This window comes from Cannabis sativa, chromosome 7 (assembly GCF_029168945.1).
Source record: "Cannabis sativa cultivar Pink pepper isolate KNU-18-1 chromosome 7, ASM2916894v1, whole genome shotgun sequence".
Lineage (NCBI taxonomy): Eukaryota > Viridiplantae > Streptophyta > Magnoliopsida > Rosales > Cannabaceae > Cannabis > Cannabis sativa.
The window spans coordinates 18924813-18944976 of record NC_083607.1 but is presented as its reverse complement, the minus strand read 5'-3'; the positions used below and the strand labels follow the sequence as shown (position 1 = coordinate 18944976).

The 20164-nt window shown below is 36.5% G+C and overlaps 1 protein-coding gene across 1 annotated transcript; it reads right to left on the bottom strand.

The window, feature by feature from the left end:
• Positions 1–7442: 7442 nt before the first annotated feature.
• LOC115698044 (receptor-like protein 4) lies at positions 7443–14916 on the bottom strand. The gene is made up of 9 exons (XM_030625230.2): positions 14584–14916; positions 12872–13927; positions 11182–11329; positions 9538–9609; positions 9245–9316; positions 8712–8783; positions 8543–8620; positions 8186–8367; positions 7443–7975 (listed from the first exon to the last, which is right to left on the bottom strand). Exons 1-9 carry the CDS (start codon positions 14648–14650, stop codon positions 7854–7856), a joined length of 1869 nt encoding a protein of 622 aa, XP_030481090.1. The 5' UTR covers positions 14651–14916; the 3' UTR covers positions 7443–7853.
• Positions 14917–20164: the final 5248 nt, after the last annotated feature.

Here is a 20164-nt window from a genome sequence, read left to right as displayed (position 1 = left end):
ATAATCATGAAATAAATCATGTGAATCATGCAACATAAAATGTTATTTCTGATCTTTATTAATAAGTAAATCTGATTATATGAAATAAGTTTTATTTAGGGCATAAAACCCAACAATAGTCATAGTGGATACCGACTTTTGACGTCAATTAGCCTTTTGCTGATGTAGTATACAGGGTGTTGTACACCGTCTTCTTCTCTTGTGAGGACAACACACATAGCATGTTCTGTGACTGCTAGGTACACGCTAGCTCTTCATTGTCTAGGGGCGTACACAACACAGGTGGTTGAGACAATTGTTTCTTCAGCTCCCGAAATGCGTTTCTATATTCCTCTGTCCACTCGAATTTTTCATTGCCTCTGAGAATGTTGAAGAAGGGTACAAATTTGTCTGTAGAGTTGGACACAAATATGCTTAATACAGCAATGTGTCCTGTTAGGCTCTGTACTTCCTTGACAATTATGGGCGACTTCATGTCCAAAAGGGCTTGGATCTTGTCTGGGTTTGCTTCTATTCTCCTAGTGTTGACTATGAAGCTAAGGAATTTTCCAGAGCCTACACCGAAAGAGCATTTAAAGGGTTTGAGCTTCATGTTATAGCTGCGAAGGATTTTAAAGCATTTGTCTAAGTCCTCCACATGCCCCCAGCCTTTTCAGACTTGACTAGCATGTCGTCCACATATACCTCCATGTTGCGACTGATGAGATCTTTAAACATCATGTTCACCAGCCTTTGATACATGGCCTCTTCATTTTCCAGCCCAAAGGGCATGATTTTGTAGTAGTACAAGCCTAGATCTGTCATGAAGCTAGTGTGCTCCTAATCTGGTGGATGCATCTTTATTTGACTGTAACCTGAATACGCGTCCATAAAACTCAAAAATTCATGGCCAACTGTGGCCTCTACAAGCTGGTCAATTCTAAGAAGTGGAAAGCACTCCTTTAGACATGCTTTGTTCAGGTTTGTCCTTAGAAATCTTATCAGTATTGATTTAATTTCTAGCGCTAAACCTTTCCCAATCTTCAGTCTTATTGTTGGAAAAGTGGGATCAACTTCCACCTCTTCCAACTCTTCTATAGGTCCAAAGCTTCCTGTAGGATCCCCAAAATGAGGATCTATGTCTGTGTCCCCGCTTTCATCTGGACTTCATTGTCCTTTGTTAGGCTCTTCTTCAGAGCTCTTGGCTGGCATCTTCTCTTTCTTGGCTTTGGATAGGGCCAAGTTGTAACAGTGACGGGCAGACTGTTGGTCTCCCTTCACACATCCTACCCCATGCGTTGTTGGAAATGTAAGGCATAGGTAGTCGATGGATGTTACCGCCTTCAGGTCACTAAGGGTTGGCCGACCTATCATGCCGTTGAAGGCTGATGGAACGTCAATTACGACAAACTACGCCATCAGAGTTCTGGTGGCTGTAATTTTTCCAACTGTGAGAGGTAATCTGATATACCCGAAAGGTGTGATGCCTTGGCCAAAGAAGCCATACATCACTTGTTTACAGGGTGTCAGGTTGGTGAGCTGGATGCCCATATTTTCATATGATAACTTGAAAAGAATGTTGGATGAGGCTCCATCGTCCACCATACATCTCGCTGCAGTCATGTTCTCGATTTGTGCAGTGTTGACCAAGGGGTCATTGTGCGGGAAACTAGCCTTAGCAGTGTCTTCTTCTGGGATAGAAATCGTGGGCTCTATAAGCTTTGGTTGCTTAGAGCCCCAATCTTCAATAGCTAGGATGTCACTTTTAGGCTCATGACGGAGTGTCCAAGCATAGCAATCCATAGCTCTGTCGGTCTCACCTGCAATATGGGGTCTGGCAATGATGACCCCTAAGTGTCCTACAATTGGTGGTGGCATTGGATCTCCATTCTGGGCACCTTGTGCCTGAGTTTGGTCATTCTGCACATAACGACGCAAGTGGGGATTGTTATAACTTATGAGGTATTCAATCTCCCTCTTCAAATTTCGACAGTCATTGTTGTGATGGTCAAAGTCGTTGTGATACCAACAAAACTTCTACATGTCCCTCCTGCTTATCTCCCTTTTAATGGGAAAGGGCTTTTGGTAGGGGATTGTTCCCTGAGTGGCCATGAAGATGGCCTCTGGTTTCTCTGTCAGGAGGGTGAAGTAGGTGTACTTTTCTTCCTTGTTCTTTTGTGGCGTGGGAGAAGTATTAAACTTCCCCTTTTTGCCATTGTTCCATCCAGAATTGTTAGTCTTGCGCTTGTTTCTGGTGTTCTTGCAACTAGAGGTTTGGGAAGAGTTGTTGGTGTCTGCCTGTGCGCCTAGTAGGTCATGAGATTGTAGGGTGTCTCGTGACTACCTATTGTTGACATGCCCTATCATATGGCTTCTTCTAGTTTGAGAAATCCATCAGCTCTATCAAGGAACTCTTTCATGTTGTTGGTTGAGATCTTCAGATGTCTTTCCAAAAGTCACTCAATAAGAGTATGCCCCCATTATGGTCATATATCGGCCCTCTTATGTAAGGCCCTTGACTTTTGTAGCCTCAGCCATGAACCTCTGGATGTAATCCTTCAAAGGTTCTCCTTGTCGTTGTTTGAGTTCGACAAGGTCTTCTGGTTGTGATGGTACAAGCCTTGAAGATGCGAATTATGTGTAAAATTCTCGAGAGAACTCGGCCCAAGAGTTGAATCTTCCTGGGGTGAGTTTGAAGTACCATTGTTGAGCTGTTTCGGACAAAGTGGCTGGGAATATGAAACATCGCACATCACCAGTAACCTTCTGGAGATCGAGTTTCATCTCAGAGTATTTGATGTGAGCCAACAGGTCTTCTCTTCCAGTATACACCTTCCATACCAGCATCTTGAACTTGGGCAAGGGCAAGGCATTTATTTATGCCGAGAATGGTGATCCCCTTGACCAATCTAATTTAAGATCTAAAGGCTTTGGATAGGCTATGTCTTGAATCATGTCCTTGAGTTGGTCAAATTGTGCCTGCACAGAAAGATCTGTTACTGTGGGGATTTGATTGACTGCCATCCTTGGAGGGGTTGCAAGTTCTGGTGAGATAGGGGTTGGCCGGCCATACTCTGAGAGAGTGTATGGTGAAGGTCAGCCAGACCTGTGTTGAATTACAGACCCTGGCCGACCATTCTCAAGTATGGGTATTGTCCAAGGCAAGCTAGACCTACATTGGGCAGGGTATGGTCACCCATAACTCCTTCATGGCCGGCTAGACCTGCAAAGGGCAAGGTCTAGCCATCCATAATGCCTCCATGGCTAGCCAGACCTACAAAGGGTAGGGTCTGGCTACCCGCGAGTCCTCGGTTAATTGACGTCGGCTGTGTGTTAATGGGAGGTAGATCGCACCAGTTGCTAGAGTTTAGTAGATCTAGGTTTCTGAATTGATTAGTTTCACTTCTCGAATCACCATTTTGGGTGTTTCCACCTGCTCACAGTCCTTGTCGATTGAAGATTGACCTTTGAGTGCCTCGCTCCCCTCGGGGAGGTAGTGCTCCCCTTTGGTTGGCCAAGGGTACTCTTACAGGTGGCTGGCCGGCCAAAGGCTAAATGGTGGGATATGTTTTTGAGCCAGATATTCCTGGCGGAGCCCCCATGTCATTGGTTTTCGGGATATGGCTATTGTCATCGTTAGACCTTTGAGGCAATGTATGTCCTCCCTCTGGCAAGGAAGATCTGTCCTAGTCCCTGAGGGACCAGGCTGGTCAGCTTGTCGATAGACCCTCCTTGATCTATCAATGAGTCTTACTTAAAGTGGATCTTTGATGAGATCCTAGCCTCTTCTATCAGTTCTCTGGTTGAACCGCCTTATCAGATCGCTGGCCTCTCTGTTGCGACAATCCATCTCTGCTTGATGAGATCGAAGGATGCACTCCTGATCATCCATCCATCTTTGGAATTTGCATCTCTACTGAGCGAATACATTGCAATCAGGAGCGCATGGTGCTTCACTTAAGCAGGCTTGGCCTACAGCTTCTCTGAGTTTGGCTAACTCGAGATCTTCTCCCAAGTCCACATGGGGCTCGCCAATCGTAGGCTCGCCAACTCCTGGTCCTGTCTTTCCAGTGTAATACCAGAGATAAGATCCAATGGTTGTTCCTGGGGGCTGTCGCTCATGAGTCCTTCCTTCAGTGGGAGGCGTCAATGGTGGGTCTTTCCTTGGAGGCAAGGGCCTGCTATTGACATCCACCGAGATGTTTGTATCAGTTTGGCCAGCTGTAGTGGCCAAACTTATGGTGCCTATTGTGGTGACAGGATTTACCACATCTACGGTGTTCATAGGAGTTCCAGTTGGGGCTGGAACCTGAGCATTTGGATCTGTAGTCTGTGGGTCTTGAGGGAGACCCGAAGATGCATATGGTGCAATTAGGGTTCTTCTCGTGTTAACCATGGTGTTTGATCAGATACAATATCCACGCTCTCAATGGAAGCACCAAATTGTTGACCTCAAAAAGTGATCAACCGACAGTGGAGTCGTATGAATCTGATGCTTGCCATGTGTTACACAATTAGAATAAGAAAGTAAAGAACACACAAAATTGTTATAGAGGTTTGGCCCCCTTTGATAGTGGGTAATGACCTACTCCCCTTTAGTTGTATTAATACCGAGGGTTAAACTATTCAGATCACTATAGGTGGGATCTGATATAGCACCCTTAAGGATACAAAGTAGGAATCAGGATTGGCAAATATCAAGTGTAGAGGTAGCTTGTATGGGTGTGTGTGTGTGTGTGTGTGAGAGAGAGAGAGAGAGAGTGTGAAGAGAGTTATTAGACTTAGGCATAGAACTTGGAGGCTAGTATCAGACTCAATGACTTTCAGACTTGAATTGGACTTAAGTTTTTTAGGTTAGATTTAAGGCCTTTATATAGAAGCCTAAACTTTAATTTATAACTTGAAACCCTAGATATTTGTATATCTAATTAGTTAATTACAAAAGATGAAAATGCCCTTGAAAGTAGATATTATTCAGATATTCTATTGGGCTTTTAAGGCCCGATTCGCAGCCTAAATCATGCAGTCCACCTATAGAATTGCACAGGAAATCCTGCAAGCATTCTCTTGGCTGGCCAAACTCTTGCCGAGAGCAGGCTGGCTGGCCATGGTGCTGTCTAGAGGCTAGCCGGCCAGGGGTGGCCGACCAGCTTCTGTGAGGAAGCTGGTCTGTCATTTGATGCCTGTTTGAGTGTCGGGGTCTCTATTTGCTTAGGTACTAACTTGGCCTTCTTGTTGGTGAGTTGTACTGCAACGTGGTACTGATTTTGTCCACGTAAGCACTGCCACGTCAAGTGGGGACAATTAGGATAACACATAAGCAAAAAACTCAAAAATAAATCAAGACAGATAAAAACAGCTCTGATGCCAACTATTAGGTATTATTATATGAAAAATAAAGTAGATACAATCGATTCGCAAAACAAAATTATAAAGACAAGTCAAGTGTATAGATGAACAACGAAAGATATCGTAATACCTCCAGTCATTGATCTTCGAGATTCAATCTAGTGTAGCTTTGGATTGGGTAATCGGGCTTCTAAACTCTCTCTACTCTTTTACATGGACTTTACTATTTGTACAGAATGAGTGAGGAGCTTGGGACCGAGACCCTATATTTATTAGTGAGATACTCCATCCATCAGTATTTCGCCACATTAATTGTCAGAATAATTTGATAATTAATTCAGTATATCAAATCGAGAAATAAATGATTCAGAAATTTGAAAACTAACCATAATTAGCAAATTTTCTCCTTGAACTTTTAACAATACTTATTTTGCCTCCTAAAATATACAACTTGTTAAGAATTTCCCCTGAACTTTTATATTTACAAAAATTTAGTCCTTCCGTTAGGTTCCATCCCTTTATTCTGTTTAAATGATGATGTGTCTTTGTAAATTAGCAACTTTGCCTCTTATACTTTGACAATTATCGAATTGTACCCCCTTAAAATAAAAATGAGAAAGATTCACTATTTTTTTTTTAATAAATCTTAAAAAAAAAAAAAATTAGATCTTAAAAAAAAAATAATTTTGAATAATTAAGAAAATTAAAAAGAAATTAAATTTTCAAATTAATTAAACGATTTAAAAAATTATTTATTTTTAATTAAAAAATTTATTTAGATATTAAGAAAATATATTAAAATTTTAATTTTTGTAAAAACTAAATTTTACAGGAGCAAATTTGAGTTTATTTTATTTTTCTCAAAAAAATATATATTTGTTTTAAGTAAACATAACATTTTTTTTAGTTTGATTTCTAATTTTTTTCAAAATAATTTGAAATTTTTATTGAATTTTTAATTATTTTTTTTATTTTTTAAGATATGAATTTATAAATATAAATAAATTTGATTTTTTTAGAAAAAAATCTTAATTTATTTAAATTATTTATTAAATTCTCACTAATTCTGATTTAATTTTTTAAGATACATACATTTTAAAAAAAATAAAGTTTAAAAATATTTTTTCAGAATAATTTAATTTTTTTTTAAGTAAAATTTATATTTTGTAATAAATTTAATATTTATCAAGTTTTTTAATACTTATTATTATTATTTTTTTTCACAATTACTAAAATATTATAATTTTTAAAATAAATATTCTCAACAAAAGGGGACAAAATTTTGTATTAGTCAAAATTCAGAGGGTAAAAATGCTAATTTTTTACACGGTAAAATAAATGAATTATAACAAAAGAGGCATAATTATGTAACAGCATTATTTTAGAAAGAATTTTTAACAAGTCGTATATTTTAAAGAGCAAAATCAAGTAATGCCGAAAATTCAGAAAGTAAAAATACTAATTATTCTTCACAGACTCTTATCACATATAATTTATAATCATATAAGATAATGCAAAATCAATTTAAATAATTTTGTACTAATATTAAAAATATTCTAATATTAAATATAGAAATATTGTGATAGATTCTAAGGGAATGCCATAAATTTAGAGTGAAGAAATTAATAGAGATTCAAAACCATATGGTAACTGGCAACCTAGTTTTCACATTCAAGATTATTATAAATTAGGCTAATTAGTAATTTTTCTCCCTGAACTTTGACAAGTACTAAATCGTGTCCCCTGAATTTTTTTGGCCGTTAAAACTTCCCCCCTAACTATTGAGATAGTTAAATTTAAAAACTTTTATCTAATTTTAGTAAAAAAAATTCTAACGTTGGATGAAAGTTCAAGGGACATGATTTAGTACATATCAAAGTTTGAGGAGTATGATTTAGTAAATATCAAAGTCTGGGGAGTATGGTTTAATACATAAACAATCACTGAAACAGTAAAATTGAATGAAATTAGACAAAAGCCCTTAAATTTAACAATCTTAATAGTTCTTGAAGAATTTTTAACGGCCAAAAAAGTTCAAGGAACACGATTTAGTACATGTCAAAGTTCGGGAGAAAAGTTAATTAACCTATAAATTATGATGAATGAAGAACACATTTGGAACATACTAATTTAACTCTCTTATTGCAATCATATGCCAAAGCCTAATAGGGCCTACAGAAACACGTTACTTTACATTCCAAACCCCATTCGCAAAATAATAGCTGGAAGTTTGGGAAAACGTTTGACTTCTATCATACTCTTTTTTCGGTGATACAATTTTTGTTTCAAAGATTGGAAAGAATAAATTGTAGTAATGTACATTTTTTTCTTTTTCCTTTTTTCGCTTGCTTTCCAGTGTATGGGACTCCCAATATTTGATATAATAACTTGAACTTCCAGAAGTCCTTCCCTTGCCTACGTTTTAGCATTGCTTACTAGCACATTGAAGCAAACAATGAGAAATCCATGCATTAAAACCCAGCAAGTTTAATTTTACGAGTTTCGACTGGACAGATAAGTTATGATCACGAAAGCAAACTTGGACCGTTTTCAGCTGCAGTCCGAGCATTGCCCTGATTATGATGCCTGGTCATCTGGATGTCACGTGACAAATTAGTCCTTTTTTTCGCGTATGGAGCATCTCTTGCTGCAAAGAAAATGGTTGAGCATCAAAATATTATTTATTAAGAGGATGGGTCTCTCCATAACCCTCACATACATGTAAAGAGTAGAAACTACTGTTCCCAGCCTTTGTTTCTAGCATAAGATGGTGCGGTGCTGTGCTGTGCTGTGATCTGTGTTTCTATGGGAATTTTAAGTTCCAAGTCTTAACAAAATATAAATCACATATATATACCTGCAATTTGTTGTGCTCGGAGGATATTCTGCCGCCTTTTCCAACAACATACTGAACATATTACAATCAGCAAGAACAGTGCCAAAGTACCCAATGCAATACCAATTTTGGCACCAGTAGTGAGATGTGGCCCACATGATGGGAGTCCAGGTAGACCACAAAGGCCATGATTATCAGTAAAACTGCACCAGATAGAATAATTAATCATGTAAACATAGCTCGGTATGTAGACTGAATGTGTTTATCAGGTACTGCTAATTCTTGGACTTTTGGGTCTTCTTTTTGAGGCCCCAATTATATAAAGATTAACACAATGAAAAACATACACTTATTTACTCAACTAAGTGTAAAACATACTTGAAGCTAGCTCTGTGCAAAAGTCTACCCCCCAAAGCAGCAGGGACTTTCCCGGAGAGAGCATTGCTGTTCAGACTCCTGCATCATGAATTCATTGATAATCTAAGCTTGAGTAAACGGTGTAAGATTTCAATTTTCACAAATTAATGAGATGATTATTATAGCTTACAGTCTTTGCAATAGTGTCAACTGCCCAAGACTTTCAGGAACTGAACCATTGAAGAAATTGTATGAGAGGTCCCTGTTATAGGAGTTCAAATGTGTTCAATTATTACAATGTTGAAGAGAAGAAGATTGAAGATAAGTATCCACCATGAGAAGAAATCTAGGTCTAATGTTCACCTGGGAACAAAATAAAGTTCAGAAACTTTTTTTTTTCTTTATACATGTTGGGATGTCCCAATTCTATATTTCTTTGTACGATCTCCTAACAATTATGCCATCATCAAGTGGCTTCCTTTACTTGGTTTTTTACCTTATTTCTTTCTCCTTGACAGAACTGAAGGAAGTCCTAGCTATTTAGTTTTAACATAAGGAAATATTACATATAATTTGACTTTCTTTTAATACATATATATAATTTGACTTAAGGGCATTTAGAAGATGCATTTTGTTTATGCACTGATTAGTAAAATCAATATACAATAAATTATCATGCTGAAAGTATTGTAAGCAGTTATCAAGAAAGAAATAATAACTTACAATACTTCTAAGCTTGTAATTGTTCCAAGGGAGGATGGTATGGGCCCATGAATGCTATTTCCGCTCAGGTTGCTGAAAAATGTAAACAAAAAAAGAATGAGAAGTTGCTTTAAATGCCTTGATCCAAATGTAAGAGCAATAGGTTAAGTTAAACTGGATTAGACTAATAAACTAATGTCATTTTTTTTTACAATATTGAGATTTTAACATCGGATAATAATCTTTGTATAGAAACTATGAAAAGGAAAATTTTCTTATAAATAATAATTCAAAATGACGCCCAGTAAACTTACATGGTCTGCAGATGTTGAAGTTTGGATATGTCATTAGGCAGAAAGCCTTTGAGACCCTGGTTGTCAAGACCACTGGGAGGAAGGGTGAATACATAATTACTAAAAGCACTAACTTGATAATGGAAGAATTACAAAAATAAGCATAAAAGATAAGCCTAATCATTCGTGTATACTCTTTAGAGATCCTTTGCTGTGTGTGTGTGCAGGTGATCATAGGTGTTTCTCAACACCAACTACGACCATTATAGACTTTTGTCCATTGAACTTTTCTCAGTTGCAAAAATTTATCCTAAACTATAAAAATTGTTACAAATATTCTCCTGCAGTTGCATTTTGCTCAATTCTTTAAATAAATTGTTGATATAGCACTAACGTATCGTTAGTCTAGCACAGTTCAAGAGTCCAGACAAAAAATAAAGGCATAAATAGCAGTCTAATAATGAATAATGAGAATATGTATGTGGATTCTTAGAGCTACTATTTGTATGTTTAATGTCAATAAATTGAATTTCAAGTAGTTTAAAGTTATTAATAGGTCATTGAACTACAATTATACCTATAACTCATAATCACATAAGAAAATTGTTTTAAAAAATGAGCAAAATGTAATTGGAGGTGGATATTTGCAACAATTTGCATAGTTTAGAGGGAATTTTCGCAAGAGAAAAAAATTCGGAGAGCAAAACTCTACAAGGTTCATAGTTCAGGGACAAAAATCCTATTTATTCTTATTAAAAATATCTCTTTTTTATTAGTAATGGGTATTAGATGTTCATGTCTTGGTAGAGAAGCGCCATTAAATCTGATTCCAGATGCATCGGATCTTTCTTACACTTGCGTTAAAAATACCAAGCAAATTTGCACAAGCAATATTAAATTACACTTGTCTGGGTTATATTTTTCCTCTTTCTTCAGGCGTTAATTGACTCTTAGACATGATAGATCTAACAAGACTTATTTGTGCAAAACTACACAATGTATAAACTTGAGGCCAATGGAAAATGAAGCTAGAACATATGCAGATTGGGTTGCATGGATATTAACTTAGATATAAATGATGTAACATATAGACCAAAGCAAACAATTGAATGGGTAAACAAGGGCCACCTAAATGGGTAAGAAAAAATCAGAGAATATAACAGTTAAAGTTGTTAAAGCATTGATTTTCAGTTTTCATTTCTTTAAACATAATTGAAATGTAAGTAGATAATTCAGAACCTACTTATATGACCCAAAAGCTATATGTTGCAATAGTCTCAAGGTGACAAAATCATCAAAGATATTTGGCGATCTAATCAAACACTTTCTTTGGAAGTTCTTGTGTTATTTATTATATGACTAACGATTGGCCCACTCCTAATTTATTGACAAAAGTTACCAACTATTTTGTGTAATTAATCTTATTCATATAATTGCTAAAAAAATTGACTATATAATGATGATGTAGACCGAGGATGTATATATTTATATCACTATTTTATGCCCTGGAGCTAATTCACATCAAAGAAAAAAACGAAGAAACATTCAGTTGAAGCAAAGCAACAATATGCAAGACACAAGTAGAAAAAAATGATATGTTAAGACCATTTACACTAATAATGATGAAATAATACTAAACTAAAAGAGAAAAGATATAGAAAGTACAGTCCATCAATGGCCCATTTACTGGTAGATTTGTTAAATAGACAATCTGTTCCACTCCATGGGTGTTGTGGTGGAACGCATGGATCGCCATTCCATCCAAGTCGAACTGGAAGCCCCAATGCTGTCTTAAGTGACTGTAAGGCCCTAACTGAAAAATAAAGATAGAATAACTTAAACTCAGTTCAGTCCCTACTCTATGAAATTATTCTCAATTGTCTGAACACAAACAACAACCTCGGATACAGAAGAATTGTTTTCCTTTCCTTTCCACAACAATTGATTCAACAGCTACATAGTTTTATATCTGAAATTCCACTGATTATTGATCATTTATCACTATGATGACACAATGATTTTTTTTTATTTACAAAATGTTGAAGGTAGAATCTTGAAATCTATCTAAAAAATTTCATGATTGTTCATTAGGGTGTGTTTGGAAAGCCGGAGCAATTACAAGATTTAATGTGTTTGTTTAATCATATAATTACAATTGACACATATAACTGGAAGTAATTGAGGAGTCTCAACCATCATCTCCAACGGATAGGAGAAAACATAAAAAAAAAAAAAAGGCATTTTTCATTTTTACATTTCAAACCAATTTTTTTTTTTTTGCATTTTTACGAAATTCTACATAGAAACCCCTATTGCAACTAGCGCTGCAACCTAAATTGCAAAAAGTCGTATAAAAACCCCTATTGCAACTAGCGCTGCAACCACTTTAGAAACCCAAACCGTAAATTTAAAAAAAAAGTTAAAAAAATAGTATATGAGGTAATTCCCTAAAAAAAATCATATATAATTTAATAACTAGACATCCAAACTCATCTTATATTTTAAAATAAAATGTACAAATTCTTTCAATAAAATAAAATAAAATGTACAAATCAATATAAAGACCGCTTAAACACAATTTTGTTCAATTTATTTTCAATATAATGAAAATATATCTATATTTACAATATATATTAAAAAAATATCAAATTGTAATACTTTCAATAATCAAATCCCTAATTGTCAAAACTTTAATAATTTTGTCAAGATAATTTTTTTTTTATAACAATTTTTGTCAAGATAATTAAATAAAGTAATAATTGGCTTTTCTTAAGTCTTAAAATAATAATAATTAGACACTAACAACTAGTTGTGTTTAGAAAAATTTGTTTAGATAACTTCAAAGAAAGAAAGAAATAACATAACTGATTTTTTTAATTAAATAAAATTATTATATTCCTTTTCTTTTCAATATTGAATAGTAATATAAGAAAATTAATATTTTTTTAAAAAAAATAATTTTAATTATTAGATAAAATATGTAATTATAATATCATTATTTTGGTAATATTGATATTCTTTTTTTCTAATCAAACTAGGTATGTTTTATACTAATTTTGTTTGCTACGGATGTTTTTATACTGCTTTGTCAAATAGAGATGAGTAAGTAAACAATAACTATAGGATACTAATATTGGCATATATGTATATTAGACATATATCATTGATATGCAAATTATTGGACTTCACACCATGAACTTCTCTAAGTAAAAGTAGCTAGAAAACATTGCAACCTATTTACATAGAAGTTATGCAAACATGTCAGACATAGATATTTCCCTTGAAAGTATGTGCAGGAGTGTGTTAGTATGAGAAAATTCTCATGAAAATAAAAGTATAAAATCTAAAAATGTACCTTCTTCAGGCAAAGTTCTAGACTCAGCCCTGATAACCTCAAAGACCTCGATGGCATTAATAATAGCATGACTACCTGTCTTGGGTTGCAAAGTTATTGTCAAAGTCCTCCCATTCACAGCAACAGTAGTATTAAGTACAAGTGCAGTATAGCGATCTCCACTCATCTGAATAACATCTACTTTTTCAAATGCAGTGTGACCATTTATCAGGATGTCAAATACCCTTTCCCCTGCCTTAGAAACTGCAGAGTCAATCTCTGCAAAGTGTAACCATATGGAGTGGTTTTTGTTGGGTTCCACATCCATTGTATATTCTAAGTTAGGCTGACTATCCGTACTAACAATTGCGGACCGATAAAGAGCTTCTGGATAATGGTTGGGTATCTTTGACGCCTGCTTAATACTATTTTCAACAGATCTGGTTCTATCAGAACCTCTATTGAAGGTTGTAATAGAACCCCAAAATCTATCTCCACCCCAATTACTCCCGTTATAATCTACATCAAACTTCGATTTCCCATCACCGCAAGTAAGTCTTGCTGCTGTTCTAAGGATTACTCCTTCGCCCCATTGTGGACCATAATAATATGCTTGATTATCAATCTGAAGAATTTCAAGGGAAAGGATTGCTGGATCTCCATGACCAGTGCTGTGGAAGCAGATAGAAGCTGTGCCATCGGTAAGAAATGCAAGGGCTTCAACAAATACTTGATCATCATGGTTGCTCCAATCAGATTTCAAAGAAAAAATCTGAGTTCCTTCAATAGAAACATCAAACAGAGGCTCATTGTCAAAATTTACTTGCTTAACCAATCCAAAGAAAATTCTGATTGAATAATGTGCCTTTGGAACTCTTCGAATGTTGTAGCAATTTTCCGGCCCTGAAGACAACGGGAAATACCGCAGTGTCTGCAATGGAGGACTTATGTAACTTGGACGAGTTGCATTTGTTGGAATACCTCCTGTGTATGCAAAATCCTTATTCCACAAAGTATTGGTAGGTCGGGTATGGACATTATTCCTGGCTCCACAGCTAATGCGCATTACATATGGATCTACATCCAGTAACAGATAAGAGTTTTAGTTCACTAGATAGAAATTAGATTCATTTGTTTCGCAATAGACTATCATATATCTTGCTTTATGAACCTCAAAATCAATGAGACTAAATATAATAAAAACTAAAAATACTACTTTCAAAAAAAAAAAATTAAAAATACTACTCATACCTAGGTACATAAACTAACGCTGGTAATTTAAGTGAAACTAATCAATTGAACACTATTATGAGGAGTAGCATTTTAGTATGACCTGACCAGTATGTAGCTGCTTTTGATTATTTTCTTACCTCTTCCAAATTGTGAATAGCCGATTTTCAAGACAACAATTACCCAGAGACCAAGAGATGCAAACTTTCCAGAAAAAGCATGAGTTAGTGACACACTGCTCCATTTTTCAATTTCGTACGCAATACCCAAAGATGCCGTAAAATCTATCGTTATCAGTAACTAAATTTGAATTGAAACCAACCCAACTATTTCAAAGCACAGATTCACAAACTAAATTTAAACTCATTTAGCTTCAAAGCAAAACTCTTCCAATGTTATAATCACAAAATTCAGTTCCATTACCCTAATCTATAACCTCAAGCTTCAATCAGTTTTCCAAAACGGAAAAATCAAAAAAAGCAAAAAACCAACTTGAAACTCACCAATATTATTAGCTGAAGCCAAATGGAAGATGAATACCCAAAGCCATGGCAGAACAAACCTCAGCATTTCAGCTCTACGCGCTTCTGCTTTTTTCTCTGCTTTTTTTTTTTTTTTTTTGTTCTTTTCTCTGCAACTACAGCGCCATCCTCAACTCTCTCTCTCTCTCTCTCTCTCTCTCTCTCTCTCTCTTTTACTCTCTTTATTAGAGAGAGAAAGTGCTCGGACGTGATAGCAATTAGTGAAATTGTTAACAGTTCGAATTAAAAGTCTCTGAGTTGTTGACTATTGAAAGAGAAATATTAATGCACTTATCTTTTAATCTGACGGTTGAGCTACCTCTTGAAATTATTCATTAGCATATTATTCCTTGTGGACCATATATTTCAACGGTTGTGATTTATTGGATCAAGCAGAAGTGATTAACGTGACTGTTGCTGCGTTTTACTGGTTTGTTATTGCTAATTAATTCCACGACAGTCTAAGGTGTGAACATAAGCCACGTGACAAGGAATATTCACGTCCAACTAGGAGATTTAGCATAACGTAATTAACTATTAGAAATGGTAAGGAGAGAAACTCATCTGTGTGAGGTTAGTAACTTGTGACGATTCATCGACGGTGGAGAATGCCCAATCAAATTATGGAATTTGACTTTTAGAGGTATTGATTTTATTTTATTTTTCTTTTCGACCAACTTTTGGGCATGGATTAGTGCGCAATCACGGGGGTGAGTATAGTGTGTACGATACGAAATTAGTGTTTTTACTTTTTCCTTCAACAGTAACCCTATGTTTGGTATGTTGGAAAAATGGAAGGAAACATAACTTAAGTGAGACAATGAAGAGATTGTAAAAATGAGTGTAATTGGTATGAGAGGAAAATGTGTGAAATAGAAAACTATAAGCATGGACTACCAAAATTTATATACCCACTTTTGTCCGACGAAAATAAACTAACACCAAAAAAATATGGATATTCAAGATAGACAAGAATAGTCTTTTACTTAACAGTGAATATCCACCTAGAATAACCAATTCTCAAAGAAAAATTTGTGAGTATGCAAATAATAACAGTTTAAAAGTAAATAACACAAAAAATTATAGTGGTTCAGTCAGAGATTAGTCTGCTTAGTTCACTTTTAGTACGAGTGTTTTGTTCCTTTATTCACTTTGGATCACCCTTTATATAAAAAGTAGGTGTTCCTTTAGATTATAAAACTTCCAAGTTATGACTGTTTATTACATTAATTACATTTAATTGAAAAGCGAAATGTTTAAAGAATAAATGAAAGAACAATTTCGACCGTTCTTGATTGATTTCTTGAATGTATGCGACTTGGGAAGTTGTATATCAGCCGCTCATCTTCCAAGCACACGAGCTTGTAAGCTCTCTACAGTATTCCTTTGCATATAAGGTTTTTGGACCTAAGGTATTCTCAGGGCTATCTTATGGGTGGATGCATGCGATTACCCTGATTGCATGTATGGGCATTTGTGTATAGAACATAAAACCTGCGAGTTCTTAGTGAGTTGTCGTGCATCTGTCTTTTGGACAGGGCATGCATAAAGACGCACACTACAAAAAACTGCTACTTTTAGTGACAACTTTTTAGTCACAACATAATTTTTTTGTGACTAAATGTGACTTTTAGTCGCAACAAAAACTCACTTGTGACTAAAACATAGTATTTAGCTACAAGTTATTACTAATTTAGTTTTAGTCACAATCAATATTATGACTAAAAACATATTTAGTCACAACAAATTGTAATTTTTGTGACTAATACTTTTAGCCATGGACCTTTTAGTCACAACATAGGAATGATAATTTATAATTAGTCACAACTTTTTTAATTTTAGTCATAAATTTTGTTGTGACTAAAAGTAAACATTTTTGTAGTGGCGATCGTTATACATAATTATAGGAGAGATGCACTTGGTTATCGCATATAACCAATATATGCATGATTAGTGCTAACTTCTCTTGATCTTACTCTTTCTAACTATGTTTGGTATTGTTATTCGTGTTTTTAAATAAGAGACATGTGGCATAATTAGAGGCAAAGATGTGACAACCTCCCAGATTAATAGAGATGACATCACGGTTCCACACAGAGATGCCCCGTTAATCCGAGAAAGGTTTTATGGATGCTTAATGTGGAGGGTTATCTCTAGCCAATTAGTGTCTTTGGGACACGGAAGGACCATACTCGCCCCTAAATTCTAAGAAGTCCTGGCTATCTAACATTCGAATAAGGACTTCTTTAGATTGGTTGCGAATGACGACTCTTACACGGATGCGGATGGCCACGTCAGCTTTATATGAAAATCAACCTACAGACGGTTATACATTTTTCTAACACAAGATCAGATCTTGTCCCCCGTGCCAGGACATGGTAGTGCACGTTCGTACCTCAAGACATGCATTTTGCCCAATGGCTTGTCTAGAGAGTAATTCATAAAGAACAAACCTTTGGGCAACATGTGTCCCTAATCCAGACGGTACTAGTCACTACCCCTGTTCACCGCACAATCAAGAAGGTTCTTCAAGGCCAGACGGTCAGATCAAAAGTTGTATTCTCCTACCCTTGGAACGAGCTGTGAAAAGAAACCTTAGGTGGGTAAAGGGAGTGCCTTTACCCACATCCAAGCATATAAATATCCCCACTTTTTATGTACAAAGGGTGAACAATTTTGATACTAGCCGAACCTCTGCAAAAACTCCTACAAGCTTTCTTCTTCTTCAAGAGAAACAAAAAGAGTATAGTGCTAGGGTTATTATGTAAACACATATTGTATTATTCAATTACTCGCCCAAAGGGCCAATACAACTAACTCGTGGACTAGGGATCATTAATGCCCGAACCATGTAAAAATTACTTGTCTATTAATTACTGTTTTATTTCTTTCTGAAGCTTTGCTTATTTAGTTTTCAAAAACCTCGGTAAACATTTTGGTGCTTTCATTGAGAGCTAAGGAAAGCTTGATAGCCGCCACACCACCTCAACAATGGTGTTCACTTAGAAGAACGTAGGCAAGAAAGCTCCTTAAGATACTGTTATGGAGGAGGTGGACTCCCTTTCCCCCGGTCTATGACCAAGCGGTGTGAAAGAAAGGGGTACTGCTAATGTTGAAAACTAGGGAGAAGATGCTAAAAAGTTGCATGATGGCATCAACAATGACCAAAACCCTGAAGACATGGAAGAGGAGGATGACGACGATGGTTATGTGAAAGATGGATACAACAAAGATGGTTATTATTATGACCATGACCCAAACCTGTTTCGAGTGACTAAGGAATTAGAAGCTACTCAAACAAAGTTAGCAGAGCAGGAAAAACTCACTGAGAAAATGAAAAGAATGATGGCTCGTGTCCAAGACAAGTTTAAGGACCTGGCGGAGTCTGACAATGATCCCTCGGTGGAGGTTATGGCCAAAGATCGTGCTCTTGGGAAAACCAAGGCTGAAACCTCAAATCCCCGCAAGGATTAATGTAAAGGCAAGGTAGGTGAACCCACACAAAAGTCTACTCCTAAACCTCCTTGGAAGGACACAAATTTGGCTAGCTAGCCCTCTAAGACGCAGAAGGACACCGATGCTTTCGAGTGTGGACACCCTTTTGCTCCTAGAGGCAAAACTATGCCAAAAGGGCAAAGTACGAAAGTACCTAAGCTCAAGGGGCAGGAAAACCACCCCAATGATTCTATTAACCATGACAGAAGGACGACTTAAGCGCACTCTGAAGACAACTAGTCCACTATAGACCTTCGTTGATGATTGGATGCCAAGTATGAAAGGTACAAAAGTGAAAAAGCGAGGCCATATAGAGGCGACCTCAAAAATCACATAAGTGACAAAATGCAAGGACGTGATCTTCCTAAAAGTGACATAAAAAGGTTAGAGGAGTAAATAGCAGCTCTAATTAAGCTAGTCAAAAATAGAGTAGGGCCCTCTCCGATACTGAGGATGAGGACCCAAAACCTTGCGTGAGGAGGATCGCAGAGACCTCGCTCCTAGAAAACTTTAAAATGCCACACATCGAATTGTATGAAGGAAGGATAGATCTGCAAACACACTTGGCAAAATACAATAAGATGATGCATGTGGCACGTCCGAGCGATGATGCCAAGTGCTTGTGTTTCTCCCTAACATTGACCAAGTTTGCGAAAGACTGGTGGAAGCGTCTAGCTCTTGGATCAATTGATAGCTAGAAAGATTTATAGTAAGCCTTCCGCAAACAGTTTATTGTCGCACGCGATCTAGACATGGAAGTTGGCTCTCTCATCAACATCAATAGCAACAAAATAAAAGCTTGAAGGCATTTATCCAGAGGATGATGTAAGTTGCAGCCAAAACAAAAGTTAGTGATGGCATGAAGTTGATGGCCCTTCAACCTAGGCTAGTTGTTGATTCTTTGCTATGGGGAAAATGCAAAGAAAGAGAGCTGAAACATTAATTGGGTTTATGTCAAAGTCCCAAGGCATTATTAACCTTGAGGACGCTTATCAACAAGCCTTCGAAGTCCCTCCAGTTCTGGTTTCTTCCGCAGTTGCACCTAATTTTACACCTCAAGTTCTGGCTCCAACTTTGACTCTTCCCAGAACTCAATTTTTGCCAACTGTTTATGAACCCACTGCTTCTGGTCTCGTACCTACACATACCCATTTTTTTGGGTATAGAGCAGCACAGACCAAGTGTAGTGTGGCTCTCAGACAGGCAAAAATGTAAGCTCTAAAATCAAATGTGAGCCATACACGAAATAAAAGAAGGTGTAAAGGTAACAACCGAAATGATTCTTCGAAGAAGTCGATGAAGGAATATGAACCCAAATACACTGAGTATACCAATTTAGTAGACACACGGGAGAATTTCTACAAAGAAACATGTAATATGGTCCACTATAGAAAGCCTCCGTGAATGTCGCACAGAGGGAGAAATAGGTGTGACCAGAACAAAGAATGTGAGTGTCATAGAGAAAAAGGCCACACCACTAATGAGTGTGATTATCTAAGGGATGAGATCAAAATTTTGATCAGAGCGGGACACTTAGGACAATGGGTCCAGATTTCAATCATCTATCTTGGACAGAGGGTTATTCACGGGCATATGATCATTTTGGGATAGCAGAAATGCTGTAAATCCTTCGTAGGGGGTCGATCGTTCTCAAGCTCCTGGATCACAGTTGCCTGCACTCCTTGCTCCGCCAGCGCAAGCTAGAGTAGCGTTACTCACTTTGGGACCCAAAACCCCACATCCTCTAAGACTCACTTGTTGGAAATTATTTTACCAGGATCTAGATTTACTAACAAGTATGTTGGATTAACAACCTAATATGAATTCTAAAACAATGAAAATAAACACATATAAAGTTAGAAAACCTTACAGTGGGTGTAGCGGAATAATATGACTCCTTCCATTCAGATCTCTAGCCCTTGATTCCTTTCTGTAGCAGAGCATCACCAAGATCTAAACCTGGATCTTCTTTTCTCCTTCTTTGATGCAGAAATTCCATAGTCTTCCATACTATGATTGAGATACCACTTGATGTGTGTGGGCACTACTCATCTCACAAGGATTTCGA

Excerpts from the sequence above, each read along its gene's own strand:
- LOC115698044 (XM_030625230.2), bottom strand. The coding sequence starts at position 14,650 with ATGCTGAGGTTTGTTCTGCCATGGCTTTGGGTATTCATCTTCCATTTG. Across the intron at positions 11,330-12,871 it reads TAGAACTTTGCCTGAAGAAG|TTAGGGCCTTACAGTCACTT; the intron begins GTACATTTTTAG and ends TTTATTTTTCAG. Across the intron at positions 9,317-9,537 it reads CTTCAACATCTGCAGACCAT|CAACCTGAGCGGAAATAGCA; the intron begins GTAAGTTTACTG and ends TACATTTTTCAG.